The 20,206-nt window shown below is 37.2% G+C and overlaps 2 protein-coding genes across 2 annotated transcripts in view; both read left to right on the top strand.

Annotated features, from left to right (window-relative positions):
• Positions 1-1,260: 1,260 nt before the first annotated feature.
• On the top strand, positions 1,261-12,126 carry alp3 (alkaline phosphatase 3). Its single transcript, XM_048161941.1, has 11 exons — positions 1,261-1,984; positions 3,705-3,821; positions 5,066-5,181; positions 5,351-5,525; positions 8,181-8,353; positions 8,436-8,576; positions 9,009-9,078; positions 9,585-9,719; positions 11,120-11,311; positions 11,478-11,594; positions 11,668-12,126. The coding sequence occupies exons 1-11, from the start codon at positions 1,918-1,920 to the stop codon at positions 11,976-11,978; spliced, it is 1,614 nt and encodes a 537-aa protein (XP_048017898.1). The 5' UTR covers positions 1,261-1,917; the 3' UTR covers positions 11,979-12,126.
• Positions 12,127-19,753: 7,627 nt separating this feature from the next.
• The window catches only part of fam131ab (family with sequence similarity 131 member Ab), a 31,518-nt gene continuing 31,065 nt past the window's right edge, over positions 19,754-20,206 (top strand). Inside the window, exon 1 of the mRNA XM_048161482.1 lies at positions 19,754-19,947. Coding sequence (XP_048017439.1) covers positions 19,761-19,947 — 187 coding nt within the window. The 5' untranslated portion in view covers positions 19,754-19,760. The remainder of the gene's footprint in view (positions 19,948-20,206) is intronic.

Here is a 20,206-nt window from a genome sequence, read left to right as displayed (position 1 = left end):
TAATGCAAATGATCATCAATATCGTTTCATCAATAATCAGCCCCGTTTCTGTCTGTAAATGACTGATTTACAACATTTAAACGCTAGTTTATCAGTGTTTGAGAAGTTTTGTGCTCTTTCCAATTGGATTCTATATAGAGCTCTAGGGTTCTTCAGAATCAGAAAGAGCTTTATTGTGTTTGCGCACACGAGGAATTTGCTTTGAGGACAGAGGAAGCTTCCAGTGCACAGACAACAACAGTACAAACAGTATAAAGATGTGAAAAGACACATAAGCATTTGTATGTACAGGTGTGCAATATACAGCAGAATAGATTGGAATTTACAGGGAGTGGAGTAAAAAGAGGCAGACTTATTGTCAAATATAAGTGATAAAAGTGATCTTGCTCATATTTATCATTGCACAGGTCTGGTATAACATTTAACTGTTCATGAGGTAAATTGCTTGGGGGAAGAAACTGTTCTTGGGCCTGGCTGTACTGGCGCTCAGTGCTCTGTAGTGCCGGACGGACGGCAACAGTTCAAAGAAAAACTTACTTGGATGTGAGGGATTTTCTGAGTCTTTTCCCTCACTCTGGATGAGTATATTTCTTGGAGGGTGGGCAGGGGAGCACCAATAATCCTCTCAGCAATCCAAACCATCCTCTGTAATCTTCTGAGATCTGATTTTGTACCTGAACCAAACCAGACAGTTAAGAAAGAGTACAGACTCGATAACTGCTTCAGCAGCTCCAACTTCTTCAGCTGGTGAAGGAAGTTCAACATCTGCTGAGCCTTTTTCACAATGGAGTCAGTGATTTTTCCCATTTCAGGTTCTGAGAGATGGTGTCCAGGAACCTGCACCAGACTGGCACAGACTCGTCACCTAATTCTGGTTTTGCACAAAAGATGAACATGACGGCACATGCTAGTCGATGAGTTGAATCAACTCCACAGCAACTACATAAATTTATCCACTAACCATTCAGAAACGTCTAAAAGTTGTAACTTCTTCCTGAGTCTCTCCATCAGTGTCGACTCCGGTTTGAACAATGTAAGGCTGAACACCGTTACTGACAATCCTCATTTTGGCTGCGTGAGATTCTCCAGCTTTGTTGTTGTTGAGCTGCTAAAGCTCCGCCCTCTTCTGGAGCAGCAGCTCATTTGCATTTAAAGGGACACACACAAAAACGACGTGTTTTTGCTCACACCCAAATAGAGGGCAAATTTGACAAGCTATAATAAATGATCTGTGGGGTATTTTGAGCTGAAACTTCACAGACACATTCTGGGGACACCAGAGACTTATATTGCATCTTGTAAATGGGGCATTATGGGTCCTCTTTAAAGTTCTCTATAGAGCCTATTCATCTAAGAGTGTGGTTTAGAGCACTGAAAATAATCATGTAAATATTTTTTATTCAGACTTTTAAAAGGCTCTCTTTGAGGAAGTGCAGCACAATTTCTTGTTTTATAAAGGCTTTACACAAGATTGTGTTGTGATTCGATACACATCAGTTTATACTTTGTTCTTTGTCGTCTGTGAGATATGGTCAGTTATTTGTGTGTGTGTGTGTGTGTGTGTGTGTTATCTGCGTTATATAAGTGAACCTCATCTGTGTGATGTTAATCTGTTGGTTTTTATCTTCGTTTATGGCTCTTGTTTCATAAATGCTCATAAATATCTTCATATCAGTCACTAATAATCACTAATAAATCTGGCACTGTTGAGTTATTCATGCACTTTACATTTACAGTCCCTCATGAGTGCGTCTGTCAGTCGTTTACTGGTTCTCTGTGTCCATGAACTCTTGACTTGTTTGTGATCCGATTGGTGGAGATGGTGTTTGCATCACAGAAGGGTCAGAGGTCGCACGTCTGAACTAATTAATGCAGTTTCTGTAAGTGTTTTCCTGATTGTCCAGCTGCGGTCTTGTCATGTTTGGTGTCCGTGTGTCCGTCCTCTGTTATCTGCTGGCTTTGGCGTCCATGACCTCTGGGACAGGTACGATTCACTTCTGCATCTCTTTTCATTAGTATTTGTTTTTCCATCTGGGGTTTTTGGACATGTACAGACCATGGTAGTGCCTTCATATGATCTTTCATTCATCAAGGATGCATTAAATGGATCAAAAGTGACAGCAAAGACATTTATAATGTTACAAAAGATTTCTATTTCAAATAAATCCTGCTCTTTTGAACTTTCTATTCATCAAAGAATCCTGGGAAATAAAATGTGTATCAGTTTCCAGAAAAATATGAAGCATATGAACAACTGTTTTTGGTCATACTGTAGCTGTAGTGTGTCATAATATTCAGACAGACCGCAAGAGAGATAGACGAGTAGTTGTGTAACCATCTCCAGTTTGAGCTGCGGGGTGTGTGAGCGCTTTTCATCTGAAGAGTGTGTGTAGGTTTGAGTTTTGAGCTGTTTTTCTAATCAATGCCCGCGGCTCACTGCCTACAAAGTGAATTAGATCCACTCCAGTCCACATTCAAGAGGATCCACTCCACATCAAAGTCATTTAGAGTCGTTCTGAAGGGTTCCTGCGCTTCTGTCTTCAGACAGCTGCTGTCTTTGATTCTCTGGGCTCGTTTTCCCACAAGAAACATCTGAGAAGCAGCAAGTTTTTGTCCATTTGATCTCACACTGCTGTCTGGGAGAAATTATCGAGAAAATTATCTTTCCTTTTGCATATGAGCACAAACCGCAGAGCAAAACAACAAAGTCAATGTGTAAAAACACGTATGTGATGTGCTGTACGTATTAATTAGTCTGTGGTCCTCGTAAACCCTACGTTATGAGGACAAAATGTCCCAACAAAGATGCCAATATCCAAAATCCTTGACATTTTTTGGTCCCCATGAGGAAAACGGCTGAAAAATCATACTAAATGATGTTTTTTTAAAAGCTTTCCCCCCTTTGGTTGCAGAAGATGCTGTAGATTATATAATGATGACAATATCTGAAGCTTTACAGGTGATATTCATGCATTAATTTGTTCAATCATTCATGCATGCATGAAATAAAACATATTCCATCTTTTCATCTTAAAAATAAACATTCCAGGTAGAACCAGAAAGGGTTTTATATCCCGATTGTATCACTGGAGTTAAAGTCAACCTGAAATTGCATTAGCGAACTATTTTACCTCTATAATAAGCAAAACTAAATTTGTTTCAGAACAGTGTTATTTTAGTGTTATTAATATACTATTATAGTATTTATTTACATTTTGGATCTGCTTTTATTTTTATATTTTCATTTTGGTTTAAGTATTAGTAATTTTGACAAGTGTTTTTGTCATTTTTTTTAAAAATAAGATATATTTTAAACATAAAATGGTTGATACATTTGTGTTTGCTTGGGTGAATTAATACACCAAGTCTTTTTAGATAAAATCATCTGCTAAATGCATCACTGTGGAAACCCCTTTTGGTTCTTCCTGGCACCTTTTTTAAGCATATATCTAATGTTTAAAAATAACCCAAAACCAAAACACTGATCTGAAAAGCCCAGACTGAAACATCAAGAACTTCTTTTAATCTTCCAAAATCCATAAAGCAACTGAATGAGGAGAAAACAGTTCTTGATGAGAACCTGAGAACTGCTGAAGAACCTTTATCTGTAAAAGTAATGCAGAAGAGAGTTTTTTTTTTTGGTAGTTGTGTTTTTATGTTTGTCTTGCACGAAACTGTGTAACGTTTGTATGTCCTTCTCTCAGCTGAAGAGGAGAACCCAGAGTTCTGGAGGAGTTCGGCTCAGAACACTCTGCGTTCGGCTCTCGGCAGGACACTCAACACTAATGTGGCCAAAAACATTGTGCTGTTTCTGGGAGATGGTAAGAGTGATTTATGACATTCAACAAAGTGATGCAACTTTTTATTAAAACAAGACACATACACATGAATAATGTAAGATCTCATCATACTTCCCCAGTTTATTAATTGCAGTACATTAAGACAATTGTGTCGTATTACAAGTTTTCTGAAATGTTATTTATATATGCAAATGATGCATTTTTTTATAAATATTCACTAATGTACATACATTTCCAGAGTCGAAATCTGATCATTGGATAAAGCCAAATTCTTTCAATTCAATTTTTTTATTATTTTGTTAAAGTTTGTTTTTACAGAGGGGGATTTTGGACATTTTTATCACTCCATAAATGATAAAAAAAATTTAAAAAGTTGTAATAGTTTTATTTTAACAAATATTTTAGCATTATTTGCATATTTTATCATATTGTATTATTTATAAAAACTTTTTCACAATGATTTAGGAATAAAATGTTAAATATAAACCCTCTGTAAAAACATCACAGAATAGATAGGGATTTGTAGTAATTATGTGCTTTAAAAAAAAAAAAAAAAAAAAAAATCATTTTTATTTCAGTTTTAGCACAGTTTTACTTTATTTCCAGTTAGTAATTTTAGTGCTTCAACTTCACTAACTTTCAGTTAGTTGAAAAAGCAACATTTCTCATTTTTGTTTAGTTTAAGTTGTTCATCTCATATTTATTTTTATTTTACTTCAGCTTTATTTCAAATAAAACATGTTTTAATAGTATTAGTTAATTATTTTGGTATTGTTTATTTACTATTATAGTTTGTAGTCATATTTCTCAACAGCCAGAAGAAAAAATACATTTTCACCATATTTTTAGAAATGAAATGTTAAATATTTATCAGGCGAATGTTATATGAACAAACCCCTCAGTAAAAACCTTCAGAATATAGATAGGAATAAAACTGTAAGTTTTGGTGTATGTAAGTGCTGCTGAAGTGGAGAAAAAACTTTTTAAAGATGTGTATTGAAATTGAAATTTACAGACGCAAATAGATAAAGTGCAATCAAAAATTAAACGTGTATTTTGGATGTTTTCTTTCCACTACTCTAAATGTTATACAGACAGAAAATAGACCAAAATCTCCAAATTGACCAATGCATATAAAACCGGACACTGCCCTGACCAATCAAAATCAGTCAATCAGATCAGGCCATTTCAGGTGTTGGTGTGCAACACGCAGCTGATAGTCCGTGAGTGTCCTGTGGATCTGATGGAGTGTGTGTTTTGGACAGGTATGGGTGTGACCACCATCACGGCCGCCCGCATCCTAAAGGGTCAGTTACAGAAGCGCTCGGGAGAGGAGACCGTCATGAATATGGACACGTTCCCGTATGTGGGTCTTGCTAAGGTAACACTGTCTTCACACAGGTTTCCTTAAGCCTGTCATTGGCCAGTCAAACAGATAATCCCGTGTTATTTCAATCAGGAAAATTTTTCAATAGTTTGTCTTAATGATAATAACTCTGCGTCAATCTGCCAGTTGCTCAAAGTGTGTGTTTGTGCTTGTTTGCTTGTAGGTTTACTCAGTGGATTTTCAGATTCCTGACAGTGCAGCGACGGCTACAGCGTATCTGTGTGGAGTCAAAACCAACCTGAACACTGTTGGCGTGAGCGCAGCCGCTCGTAACGGTGTGTGTCGCTCGCAGAAGGGCAACGAGGTCACGTCCATCCTCAAATGGGCTAAAGACGCAGGTACGGAAACACAGGATTTCACTCTTAAAAAAAAGCAAACTGTCACTCAAACCCAAAGGTTTCTGTTTCCCAGAAAGATTACACAGCCAGCATTCTCACTTTATTCCTTCTGCACGCAATGACTTATCTGAGTGTGTTTCAGGTGTGAGCTTATCTTCTCTCTTTCAAAATATTATCTTCTATCTTTGTTATTCAAGCCATAAACAGAGCGGTGCTGACACAATCTGTGTGTGTGTGTGTGTTTTCAAACAGTAAATATTTTATATTACTGTTTGTGAGTTGATGTAAAGCTAACAATTAATTAAAATACAAAATTTTCAGTTAAAACATTTATAAATGTTTTAATGTTATAACATTTAAAGAATGTTCATATAGCATTATTAATAACTGAATTGAGCTGAACAAGGATATTATTATGACTTATTTAAATTAGCATCATAACTCTGTTCCTTTCCTGTTTATTTTTGTGAGGCTGCTTAGAAACAATTTCTATTTTATAAAGCACTATAAAAATAAAGGTGACTTGACTTTGATATGCGTTCTCATAATGTTGAGATAAGCACGGAACGTCTCTATGATGTTGTTTTTACTTAATGAACGTTATCATAACATTGAGAGAAAATGTTTTTAGAACATTCCTTATGATTAGAATATTCCTTATGATTAATATTATCAGAACCTTTTAAATAACATTTTATAAAACATGACATTTTAACATTTTAGAAACATTGCAAATCACTGTTTCTACAATGTTTTTAGAACATAAATGTAATAGCTGGGGAGAACCGTGAACATGCAGATGTGTTGTTAAATTATTGACATATTAACTTAAAATCCTCAATTAAATATTTTAGCTCAAATGGGTTCGGCTGGCAAAACAGTTTGAGAATCCCTGCTTGATATCATTATCAGCAGAGAGAGCGTTTTTGCTCATATTTCATGCGTCTTTCCTCCTGTAAGTGTGTCTTTTTGCAGTTGAAGCGTCTCTTTCCATCTGAAAATGCTTCAAAAATGAAGCTCATCAATCATCCATTAAATCTAGCCTGCTAAATTAATTCATTTATCTTCTTTCTCATTTCATTCATGATCACACTGAATAATTTAAGATTTTAAAAATAAATTTAATTCATCGTTGGCTGGTTTTCATGATGGAGGTTGTGTTACAAAATGCTCTAATAATCTGCATATCAGATAATTACTAGCAGTCAGTTGCAACAAAGAAAAAACTGATTGATTGTTCGGTTTTAATTTTAGTCTAATAATTTAGACAATATTTAATATTTAATTTTAATTTAATCTAGCGCTTTGGGTATGAGAAAATTATAATTTATTCTTATTATTAGACTAATTTCAGCCTTTTTTTTTTTTATTCTGTACTTATTGTATCCGTTAGTATTCTTGTTATTCTTCATTTTTCAATGTCTACTTCCACTCCAGTCAATTGCAGCCCATAGAACTTGCGGGAAAATGGTGAAAATTGGCACACAGATGAAGGACTTAGTGCACTTAGTTTTATGCTAATAACTTTTGATCCATAAAAGCTAAACAAAATTCTTTTTCCCTCTGATTTCTTGGCTCAAGACGACTCATTTCCAAACAAATTTGACAAAAAGCACTTCAAAATAGATGCGAGGCTATATCTCCACAAAGCTTTAGTGTATTGTGACACATCTTGGTACATGTTATCACAAACATGACCTGAGGCTACATGCAGCGTTTCAGCACAGCACCATAAACTGCTCAGAAGATATGAAAAATTACTATTTTTGCTCATAAATTCTGAACAGTTTACCCAAAAATCATAAAACTTTTGATTTAATGCTGCATACCGAGTTGAATGATACCCAATTTTCCAGTGTTGGACATTTTGGGCATCAACCATTTTGAATTTTATTAATATAAAATGCTGTTTTTACAAATGCAGTGTATTGTTACGAATTAGTGTATCGTTACGAAACTCAGTGATGGCCATCAGCACCATGCCCTAAAATTACTCAGATTTGAAACAGTGCCACATTTAGGGTCAAAATAATGATATTTTAAAAGTTGCTAATATTCTAATGAAACTTGATAGATTTCTTGAGTCATAGCTAGAACAATGATACCAATTATGCCATATTTGGTCAAATTTGCTGTCTGCCATTTTGAATTTCTTTGAAAACCTACTTTTTAAAACTCCTAGACCATTTGTCCGATTTTCACCAAAATTGGCTCAGATTATCTTCAAACCATTCCAATTAAAAGTTATTAAAAGCTTTTTGATTGACCAAACTGTTCTCGAATAACGCATCAACAAACCTGTAACTCTGCAACACTTTGACACTTGGTACGTTTGGTAAGAGTGCCACCTATTGGTAAAAAGTAAGCAATTAAATCGTATTACTAGTGATTGTATTTCTGATTTCTCAGCCTTTTTGCCTAAAAAAAAAATAAAATCTAAAGTACTCATTGCAGTTGCTCTGAAGCGCCCAGCCATGCTTGCATAACTCATCATGCCTTTTTTCATGTTTGGCCCCTTGATTGCTGCTTGCAGCTATATTTATCATTATAGTTATCATCCTTGGTGTGAACGGGCCTTAAATCCGAGTGCTGCTGAGCTCAGGGCAGCTCAATGTGTGTTTGTGTCTAAGTAATGTTTTTTGGGTGTCTCTTAAGGGAAGTCTGTGGGCATAGTGACAACAACACGCGTTCAACACGCCACGCCTGCTGCTACATACGCTCACAGCGCCAGCCGCACGTGGTACGGAGACGCCGACCTGCCGGCTTCTGCAGTCGCCGAAGGCTGCATGGATATCGCCTCACAGCTGCTCCGAAACACAGACATAGACGTGAGTGTGTGAGAGAGATGTCTGACCCTATGTGCATTCAAATGATAAAATCTCCCGAGCAAACAGATGCCTCTGTGTGCAGGTGATCATCGGAGGAGGTCGGAAGTACATGACACCTAAAGGGTTTCCCGATCCGGAGTATCCCGAAGACCTGAGCGCACAGGGACAGAGAAAAGACAACAGAAACCTCATCGATGAGTGGCTGAGCATGAAGGAGGGAAAGGTAAAGAGAGAGAGAGAAGCATGTGAAGTATTTCCAGGAGAAACATTAAATTTAGCAAGAGAGAAACACAGAAGGCAGGACTTGATTGGATGGATTGATGGCGGAATAAGTCCTGCCTTCTAAATAAAAGAACCAATCACCAGTTGGTGAAGTCATCACATGTTCTGAGATGCACGCTGCACATGCACTGGTCCAGACTTTTATTGCCATGATTTGAGCATTTAGAAACTATTTATGGGGCAGTTATTGTCAGACAACAGTCAATTTAATCATAAACTTGGTGAAAAGCTTTGGAGAATTTGATGTTTCCCCATTCAGAGAGAGAGGAGCTGCTCTTGCATGACTGGAATAGTTGCCTGAGTGGCGTTTCAAAGATGGCCGGCGAGTGAAATGACTTGCCTTAAAGGGATTTGCTTTGACGTGTTTGTGCAGGTTGCGAGATACGTGTGGAATAAGGCGGACTTTGACGCCGTGGACCCTGAAAAGACTGATTATCTGATGGGTACGAGACCTTCATTCACACCAGAGATGCATGATCTCGAATGGTTTGAGTTTCTGAACCAGAGGAACTGAGCTCATGAGATTTATACCAGTCTAATTGTACTATTATTATATGCTATTATAGATTCTAATATTTAGATTTTTTTTGTATTTTTTTTAATGTGCTTTTGTCATTTTGATGACAGCTTTTTAATCTTTATTTATATTGTTTTCCATCTAATATTTATTTTTATTTTTAATGCAGCAAACCTTTAAACAGTAGTTCCAGGAGCAAAAAAATATTTAGCAAGAAAGAAACACATGATTTGATTTTGATCAGTAACTGACTGAAAACTTTTACATTTTCATAAGGAATTATAACATAATATTTATTTTATTTATTTATAATTTTAATATTTAATAAATGTATTTATTTTATTTCAGCTATATTTCAATTAAAATAACCCTAATTATAAAAAAATTATAATAATAATAAGTCTATGTAAAGTTCCCTCTCTTTCTCTCTAGCCCTCTTTGAGCCCGGTGATCTGAGGTTTGATGCGGAGAGAGACCACAGCATGGATCCATCTATCTCAGAGACCACAGAGAAAGCCATTCAGATCCTGAGAAAAAATCCCAAAGGATTCTTCCTGCTGGTAGAAGGTAATCAACTGACAACCAACCAATCTATCAAACATATAACAAATCAACCAAAAAAACAACCCAATCATCCATCCATATCAAATCATCCATCCATTCATCCATATTCATTCATCCATATTCATCCATCCATCCATCCATATTCATCCATCCATCCATCATCTATATCCATTCATTGATCTATCCATCCATATTCATCCTTCTATTCATATTCATCCATCCATATCCATCCATTTATATCCATCCATCCATATATATCATCCATATCTATCCATAAATATTCATCCATCCATCCATCCATCCATATTCATCAATCCATCCATCATCTATCCATCCACCCCATCCATCCATCCATCCTTCGATATTCATTCATCCATCATTCGTATTCATCCATCCACCCATATCCATTCATCCATCCATCCTTCGATGTTCATTCATCCATCCATCCATATCCGTCCATCGTCTATCCATCTGCCCATCCATCCATCCATCCATATTCATTCATCTATAAAAAAATCATCCATCCATCATCCATATTCATCTATCCATCCATCCATCCATCCATCCATCCATCCATATTCATTCATCCATCTGTATTCATCCATTCATCCATATTCATCCACCCATATCATCCATCCATCCATCAATATTCATTCATCCATCCATCATCCATCCATCCATCCATCCACCCATATTCATCCATCAATCCATCATCTATCCATCCGCCCATCCTTCCCTCCATCCATTATTCCATCCATCCACTGATATATATCATCCATATTCATCCATCTATCATCCATCCATATTCATCCATCCATCGATATTCATTCATCCATCATCCATATTCATCCATTCACCCATATCCATTCATCCATCCATCTATCCACCCCATCCATCCATCTATCCATCCTTTGATGTTCATTCATCCATCCATCCATATCATCCATCAATCCATCGTCTATCCATCTGCCCATCCATCCCTCCATCCATATTCATCCATCCATCCATATTCATACATCATCCATAAAAAATCAACCATCCATCATCCATATTTATCTATCCATCCATCCATATTCATTCATCCATCTGTATTCATCCATCCATCCATATTCAGCCACCCATATCATCCATCCATCCATCAATATTCATCCATCCAGCCATCCATCCATCCATCCATCTGTATTCATCCATCCACCCATATCCATCCATCAATCCATCATCTATCTATCCGCCCATCCAACCCTCCATCCATTATTCCATCCATCCATTATTCCATCCATCCACCGATATATATCATCCATATTCATTCATCCATCCGTATTCATCCACCCATATTCACCCATCCAACCAATCTATCCATCCATCCATATTCATCCATCCATGGTCTTCGTGTTCTTTCACAGGTGGCCGTATTGATCAGGGACACCACGACAGTCGCGCCTCCATGGCGCTGCATGAGGCGGTTGCCCTTGATGAAGCTGTAGCCCGCGGACTGGAGCTGACCAATGAGGAAGAGACTTTGACAGTCGTCACGGCTGACCACTCCCACGCATTTACCTTTAACGGCTACCCGTTCAGAGGGAACAGCATTCTGGGTATGTTTCTGTTCATGTGTGCATCTGAGATTGATCATTATTACAGCAGTTTTCATACAGAAAATATTTGTTGTGAGCATAAACTATTTATAAAAACTGTAATAGTATCTCAGTGACTGAACTAATCATTCTAATAATCCTCACTATCGTCTCTGTTGTTTCTCAGGTAAATCTACAATCTTTGCCTCTGACTTTTTACCCTACACAACTCTGATGTACGGAAACGGACCGGGACACAAAATCGTTAACAACAAGCGTCCAGACATCCGCAACGTCGACACCGGTAAGAAAATCAGCACTTGGCTCACTGAAAACACCAATGTTCTGTGAGTATTTATTCTGGCTCTCTGTCTCAGCCGATAAGGATTATGTTCAGCAGTCGGCCGTCCCGCTGGGGTCTGAGACCCACGGAGGGGAGGATGTGGCGCTGTTGGCCCGCGGCCCCATGGCTCATCTCTTCCAGGGTGTTTATGAGCAGAACTACATCGCACATGCCATGGCTTACGCGGCCTGCGTCGGTGCCAATCAGGAACACTGCGGTGTGGCTGCTGAGCCTGTTAAGATGGGCTACACAAATATTCACCAGAGGAGCTCCGCCCCCGACATGCCCCTCTGCGCCATGATGACGGTGATGCTGAGTGCATTGATGAGTGTTTTACTGCACTGAGAGAGGCAGCAGCAGATATTCACCAATCAATCATAATTTGAGAATTTGAAATAAACCTTTAAAGGGGTCATGAACTGCATTGTTTTAATTTTTATAATGTTCCATGGGGTGCACTTATAATGTTAGTATGTATTTTACATCAAAAATTGTTATAATTTAGAAATAAAAGGCATTATTCCTACCCTGATTTTAGCCTCTGATTTGAACGCTCTGTTTTAAGGGGCGTGTCTCTGTGAGACTTCAGTGTAAACGCCCACTGCTGTGATTGGCTAACATCTCTTTGTCTATGAAATAGCTAAGTATTACTCTCTCGAAAACTTTTTAGCATGTTTTTACTATTACAGCTCTCAAGGTTAACTAATCGTGAAAAGTGTTGATTATATTTAGATCATGGCATGAAAGGTTGCAGTGATGAACATTGTAGTCGATCACAGACATGTTGTTGAATGCCTGAAAGCAGTGATCTCGTCATTGCAACTCAATTTCTACACACTAACAAATGCTTTAATTGTAACTAACAGTGCAAACGCGAAGAAACTAAGAGATTCGATGAATAAAACCAAAGTTTTGGCATGAGTCCAGAACTCAGTCACTGATAAACTTGTGCTGTTTGATTGACAGCTCCAGCGATTGCAAAGGGAGCGTTTTTTAAATGTGTTCTATATATAATTTAATCACCATTTAAATAATAGTTTATTTTTATCCTACCTAGAGAAAGAACATGAAGTTGAGCATTTAGTCACTGGTTTGATTTACTGACACACAGACAAAGATCATCTGACTGTACATGTATCTTTAAAATCAGATCAGGCATTAGAATTAACACAGTTACTTCCATGTTGTTGCATTACTGTCGAGTCCATGTCGTAAAAGTCTGAAATGCGCTTGATTTACCAAAGAATCCACAGTGAAATGTACTGAATACAAATAAATAAAGCTCAACTGAGACATTCACAATGTTGAAAATAAATAACCATATTCCTGCATTAGGATCCTTTGAAAGGTAATGTTGTTTTAGTCCTGTATCGCTCTTCTCTCCTCCTCATCCTCACTAACATGCCAGTGGGTGGGGCTAATGTTGCATTGATGAAGTGGGCGGAGTTTCTTCAGTGGAGGCGGAGTTTCACCTATCTTTCATAGATAGGAACATTCCAGGATCAGTCGTTCTCTGGGTCTGGTGTCAATAAAAGCTTTTATTGGAAATTTTCAGTTCTGAATCTTACAGGATATTATGATGACCTCTTATATATCAAAAGCTCAAGGAAAAGTTGATTTCTTAATTCACAACCCCTTTAAGGCAAGACACTTCAGGCAAAAACTTATTTTCTTACGCACTGGTCAGTTTTGAGCTCTATTTTGCTTCCATACCATTTCTTCTTTCAGACTAGTGGAAAGAACACATTTAAAATACAGTTTTAAGTGTGTATTTTATCAGCTACACTCGCGTCTGTAAAGTTCTTTCACTCTGATATATGTCAGTAAAGAAGAAAAGATGATCAGAAGTTCTATTCTTAAAATTTCTTTAAATTTAATAAATAAAAATGTTAAAACTGCATCCTAGCAAACAGGGAAAGTTCTCTGAACATTCTGGCAAACATTATTCCAGTAACGTGTATAGATAAGTTATTCAGTGTTTAATAATTCTCAAAACATTAGAACAAATATGTTTATTTAAATGTCATTCATAGTTGGATGATCTAACATTTTTAAATGTTACATGTTTTAGAACGTTCAGAGAACATTCAGATGTAACATTCACATAATGTTTTCAAAATTCTAAAATGGAATGTTCCCTTAAAGATCACATAACCAAGAGAAAATGTTTTCAAAACATAATAACTGGCCAATTTGAATGTTCAAAGAACGTTCAGAAAAAATAAAGTTTTCATAACTTAATGGGAACATTAGAATGTGTTTTTGTTAGTTGGGATGGATGTATTATTAAATTAAACAGAATTTTGAGTGAGAAATAAATAGAATGGGACTTGATTGTATCAAAATATGATTGGATCCTTTACTGGTTAATATTATAAGTTTGTTTGCTGTGCACTGATTAATCATGAAATAAATTATAAAATTAAACAGAGCATTTTGATTTTATGTTGATTCTTAACTTTAATCTGAATCTGACTGTTATTGATGAAAACATTTCATGAATATCCTATTGACGTCATCTCAGGCAGAGTCTGTAAACGACGTGCGTATTTCAGGTGTGTTTCTTACGTTTGTTACTGTTTGATCTCTCTGATCGGTGTGGCTAATTAAAGACAGGTGGGGGGCGGGGCAGATTTGATGTCATCACACACACGCTCATAAATAATAAATCACAGCCAAAGACTGGTTATTTTTAGCAGCCCGTGAGTCATTAATGTAACAGTTAGAACATCTGCTGTGCTTCTCATCAAACCTGAGAGAGTGTGGCGGTCTTGGTTAAGCATGTTACGGTGCATTTGCATGGATTTGTTACACCTGTCGACAGGTAGACAGGAACAGGCGAGCTGTCGCGCGGCAGATGAAGCGCTGCTTTCCACAGGGGGAAAAACACAAATCCTCATGGTTCTCAGAACACTTTCTCTCAATGTCATATCAAACATTAATAATGTTTCATCTGTGAATGTTATTTTAAGGACGTTTTATCTGAACATTTACATAACTTTACGTGTTAGCTGGCTAGGGAGCTAGTGTACCTCAGTATTTCAGTACATCACACAGGTTTTGTACACTCCTGCTGTTCTAGGCAGTAATTATGCTGCTTTAAAATGCCTGAAACCTCTAACAAGAAGTGCGAATAGCAATAAATTATAAATATATATGCATATGTAAGAGCATTAAATAATTAATGGTGCATTTAAGATGCAGATGGTTGACCAGTCACTGCAAATAAGTAACATTATATACTGAAGATGCTGTGAAGTGGTTGTTTTTTGTTGATGAAAAAGAAGATATAGAGTGTAAACAGATACAGCACTGAGCAAATTAGTTAAAGTTATGCATGCTTATAACTACCTGCAGGTGCTGGTCATATAATTAGAATATCATCAAAAAGCTTTATGATTTATTTCACTAATTCCATTCAAAAAGTGAAACTTGTATATTATATTCATTCATTACACACAGACTGATATATTTCAAATGTTTATTTCTTTTAATTTTGATGATTATAACTGACAACTAAGGAAAAGCCCAAATTCAGTACCTCAGAAAATTAGAATATTGTGAAAAGGTTCAATATTGAAGACACCTGGTGTCTTCAATACTCAAATACTTCAATAACTCAAAACACCTGCAAAGGCCTTTAAATGGTCTCTCAGTCTAGTTCTGTAGGCTACACAATCATGGGGAAGACTGCTGACTTGACAGTTGTTCAAAAAACGACCATTGACACCTTGCACAAGGAGGGCAAGACACAAAAGGTCATTGCAAAAGAGGCTGGCTGTTCACAGAGCTCTGTGTCCAAGCACATTAATAGAGAGGCGAAGGGAAGGAAAAGATGTGGTAGAAAAAAGTGTACAATCAATAGGGATAACCGCACCCTGGAGAGGATTGTGAAACAAAACCCATTCAAAAATGTGGGGGAGATTCACAAAGAGTGGACTGCAGCTGGAGTCAGTGCTTCAAGAACCACTACGCACAGACGTATGCAAAACATGGGTTTCAGCTGTCGCATTCCTTGTGTCAAACCACTCTTGAACAACAGACAGGGTCAGAAGCGTCTCACCTGGGCTAAAGACAAAAAGGACTGGACTTCTGCTGAGTGGTCCAAAGTTATGTTCTCTGATGAAAGTAAATTTTGCATTTCCTTTGGAAATCAGGGTCCCAGAGTCTGGAGGAAGGCACACAATCCACGTTGCTTGAGGTCCAGTGTAAAGTTTCCACAGTCAGTGATGGTTTAGGGTGCCATGTCATCTGCTGGTGTTGGTCCACTGTGTTTTCTGAGGTCCAAGGTCAACGCAGCCATATACCAGGAAGTTTTAGAGCACTTCATGCTTCCTGCTGCTGACCAACTTTATGGAGATGCAGATTTCATTTTCCAACAGGACTTGGCACCTGCACACAGTGCTAAAGCTACCAGTACCTGGTTTAAGGACCATGTTATCCCTGTTCTTAATTGGCCAGAAAACTCGCCTGACCTTAACCCCATAGAAAATCTATGGGGTATTGTGAAGAGGAAGATGCGATATGCCAGACCCAACAATGCAGAAGAGCTGAAGGCCACTATCAGAGCAACCTGGGCTCTCATAACACCTGAGCAGTGCCACAGACTGATGGACTCCATGCCACGCCGCATTGCTGCAGTAATTCAGGCAAAAGGAGCCCCAACTAAGTATTGAGTGCTGTACATGCTCATACTTTTCATGTTCATACTTTTCATTTGGCCGAGATTTCTAAAAATCCTTTCTTTGTATTGGCCTTAAGTAATATTCTAATTTTCTGAGATACTGAATTTGGGATTTTCCTTAGTTGTCAGTTATAATCATCAAAATTAAAAGAAATAAACATTTGAAATATATCAGTCTGTGTGTAATGAATGAATATAATATACAAGTTTCACTTTTTGAATGGAATTAGTGAAATAAATCAACTTTTTGATATTCTAATTATATGACCAGGACCTGTATATAATGGCACACATGGAAAAAAAAAAGCTTTATTGCCTTGCATTGAGATTTGTTACCTCGTTACAGTAACGTAATGCATGTTACTATATTTAGGCTACAGCAAGGCTGTGCGCTTGTACTTGTGCATGTGTTTGTGAACTTGCATAATATAATTCTGACATTAAAGCTGCAGTCCGCAACTTTTTTTTGGTTAAAAATGATCCAAAATCAATTTTTGAGCAAGTACATAATCAGCCAGTGTTCAAAACCATCTCCTTACCTTTGCCTGATTCGCAACGGTAAGCTTGTAATAATGTTTTATAATTTGAGCGATACTGGTGGGTTTCCGTGGGAAATTCGAGCAGGCTGCCGTTCATCTATGTGTCATTACATCACGTCTGTTTACATAAAGAAGGAGTCCCAGCTAGGCTATATCACATGTGAGGCGGATCATTTATAGCCTTTTCTCACAGCAGCTGAAATAATTAAACATCATTTTGATGGCGGATTGTATGGTATGACAAATTAACGTTAGAGAACATTAGACTGTACAGAAACTGAAATTTACAGGTAACGCTAATACACAGTCACGCAATGCTGATGTTGTTAACATTAACAATTTGAGAATAAAGTATAACAGTAATAATAATTTGCATGGTTTGATGTGATATGAGCTAAGCGATCATTAGATTTAATCACCATAGTGTGATTTGTTGTAATGCTTTTTTCTCCTCAGTTAGAACAAAAGTGGCAGATTTGTTACTTACTTGTTCAGATGACATTTTCCGGTGAAAATTCCTATTTTGGTCACACTTCCAAGATTATTTATCTGTGTTTCCGAAGTATCCACACCGATGTGGTGATTGACAGCAAACATTAGATTCATCCATGCTGAGGAGTCGTGCCAATGCACAACCCACGTAAAGATGATAATTCCTCAAATAACTGCAATTGCAGGTTTTGAACAGAGATGGCGACAAAGAGGAAAAACTTACAGACTGCAGCTTTAAATACCTTAAGTTCTCTATAGAGAATCTGATGAGCTCAGTGAAAATGTTACTCTTCTACACAATATCTGTGTGTGCTGTATATTTTTATGCTCATTAGTCTAGTGTTTCAAATGGATCTCCATTTCAGTTAATATGATGCTTCCTTATTAAACAACAAGGCAACATCTTTTTCCCTCTCTCTCTGTGGCATTGATGTGCAATCAGGTAGATGAAGAGATTGTGCTGACCTACAGGTGGCGCTGTAACACAGCACACTCTTACACTGCAGAGTTGAGAGAGAGAACATGCAGAAAGCATCAAAGAGAATAAAAGCGTGTAATCATTAAAAAGTTGAGTGAAAATGTTGCAGCAGATTTTCTCTGCTGTATATTTATACTTCATACAGTACGTCCCTCACACTATATCGATTTAGATTTTCAGAAAAGCTTCTCGTTGTGGTTTTTGAGCAAAAACATATTTTATTCCAAAATCAAATGGATGTATATTTTGTTAATGAGATTTATATTTTGTTAATGCATTTACTAATGTTAAAGGGGAATAGTTCATCCAAAAATGAAAATTCTGTCATCATTTACTCACCCTCAATTTGTTCCAAACCTGTATAAATTTATTTGTTCAGCTGTGCACAAAGGAAGATATTTGGAAGAATGTTTGTAACCAAGCAGTTTAACCTTATTTTAAAGTGTTACCATTTCTTTTGATTTCGGGGTGTCGCAGATTTAGTTTTTGTGTGTCATTTGGTAGCTGTAAAAGCATCAGTGGCTGATGTGATCTGATACGACACAGAGGACAAAAAATCTGAGCGTTCACTACAGGAGAAAGTTAATTCTGTAAGCGTCCTCACTCAGACACACGAGTGTGTGTTTGTAACTGAGAATCCGTCCTGAGAACTTTCCCTCTGTCACTGACCTCGTCTTCAGCTCTCAGATTTCTGGATTGGTTTCTCAGTGTCGGACCTCTAGCCAAACTTCACCTGATGCACGTCCTGATGACGTCAAACCACCTGGTTTTTCTATCAGGATACAAACCAGTGTTCCTAAAAACATCTTGTTTTTGCAGTGTTCATTGTGTCATCTACATTACAAATCTAAAAGATGATAAACATGGTTTTAATCAGAGCTATAGGCCTGCGATGAAAGATATTTCCTCCTACAGCATCAATATCTTTAAGGGAAATCTGCGCTCTTGTACGGCCTGCAGTAACTGCAGAGATGAGGTTCAATCCCAGAGAGGCCAAACACGACAGTATCAAAAGAAGAGATGAACACGCGCTTTTATCCCGCTGTAAACAAGCCGTGCATCTGTGATCACCCCAGAGACCCGAGATGAAGATGTTGCACAAGTAAGAGAATTATTGCACTCTCCTCCTGTGTGTGTGTGTGTGTGTGTGTGTGTGTGTGTGTGTGTGTGTGTGATGGATTGAGGTTAAACTTGCTGACTTGAGAGCAAAATATGACTCTCACAACAGATTTATACAGTATAAATATCTAAATAGAGACTTTTTTCCAGCTTTTTGTGCATTTGATAAGATAATTGTGATTAAAAATAATTCTATATATCCTAATTATTGTTAATATGTAATTCATTTTTCCAGGAGCTCATTGCTTCTACCTTCAGTTAAACTGCTAACAGTGATTGTAAATTAATTGCCTACTTTATTTGCATTAACTGCATTCTTTAAATTGTGATGTTGACTTGACATGCATTCTCTGTGAATCTGCTTTGAAATGATATGTATCGTGAAAAGCGCTATACAAATAAATGTGAATTGAAATGAATGTGAAAAAAACGAATCAAAGTCTTTGTGGAAAATATCCCCTTTTTAATTTTTATGTATTTTATTTATTAAATAAGCACTATTTAATGTATTAGAATGTATTATTTTAATTTGTCAGCTGAAGGAGGATTTGGTTTGACAGATTTAATTTCTGGAGACATTTTCAGCTAAAAAAGTTTTTTTTATTATTATTATTATTTTTATTATATATTTTTACATTTAGTTGCATTTAGCTCACTTAGGAAGAAAATTTTGTCCACACACACACACACACGCTTGTTTCTCTCTCGTACAGCCACACGGTCCATCATAATCGTTGTGGGCGGGGTCAGAACTGGATCTGTCCAATCAGAGCTCGTTGCGCACCCGGTGGCTCGTTTATAAAGCTTGTTTCCGCATGTGCTTTTCATCCTTTAATGCCTCCAGCTCGAGCGCAACAGAACGGAGCTGTTCTCTCACGGAGGGCTCTTACCGGTGTGTGTTTGGACTTGACGGGGGTGTGAACGGAACCGAGCCGCGGGAGACGCAAATGCGTGAGAGCTCGAGGAGAGAAACGCTGTCCATCCGCCCCGCGTCATATAGAGGTGAGATTCACTAATATACAACACTTCAGCAAACCATATACTGTATATGCATGTACACACATTATATATATATATATATATATATATATATATATATATATATATATATATATATATATATATATATATATATATATCAGATCCTTTGAAAGAGGTGATATCAATAAGCAAAACAGCTGTTTAGTTTCTGTCAAGGGCAATTAATGAAGAACAGCAGAATAGTCTGTACATGTTTGAAGAACAGAGGATTTAATTTATA

This window comes from Megalobrama amblycephala, linkage group LG16 (genome assembly GCF_018812025.1).
Source record: "Megalobrama amblycephala isolate DHTTF-2021 linkage group LG16, ASM1881202v1, whole genome shotgun sequence".
Classification (NCBI taxonomy): domain Eukaryota; kingdom Metazoa; phylum Chordata; class Actinopteri; order Cypriniformes; family Xenocyprididae; genus Megalobrama; species Megalobrama amblycephala.
The sequence above is the reverse complement of the archived record's forward strand: the minus strand, read 5'-3'. Positions and strand labels throughout refer to the sequence as shown.

What these genes read in the sequence shown, in the direction of transcription:
- alp3 (XM_048161941.1), top strand. Translation starts at nt 1,918, where the DNA reads ATGTTTGGTGTCCGTGTGTCCGTCCTCTGTTATCTGCTGGCTTTGGCG. An exon ending in GTCCATGACCTCTGGGACAG is followed by an intron (nt 1,985 to 3,704) that starts GTACGATTCACT and finishes TCCTTCTCTCAG; the next exon opens with CTGAAGAGGAGAACCCAGAG. An exon ending in TGTGCTGTTTCTGGGAGATG is followed by an intron (nt 3,822 to 5,065) that starts GTAAGAGTGATT and finishes TGTTTTGGACAG; the next exon opens with GTATGGGTGTGACCACCATC.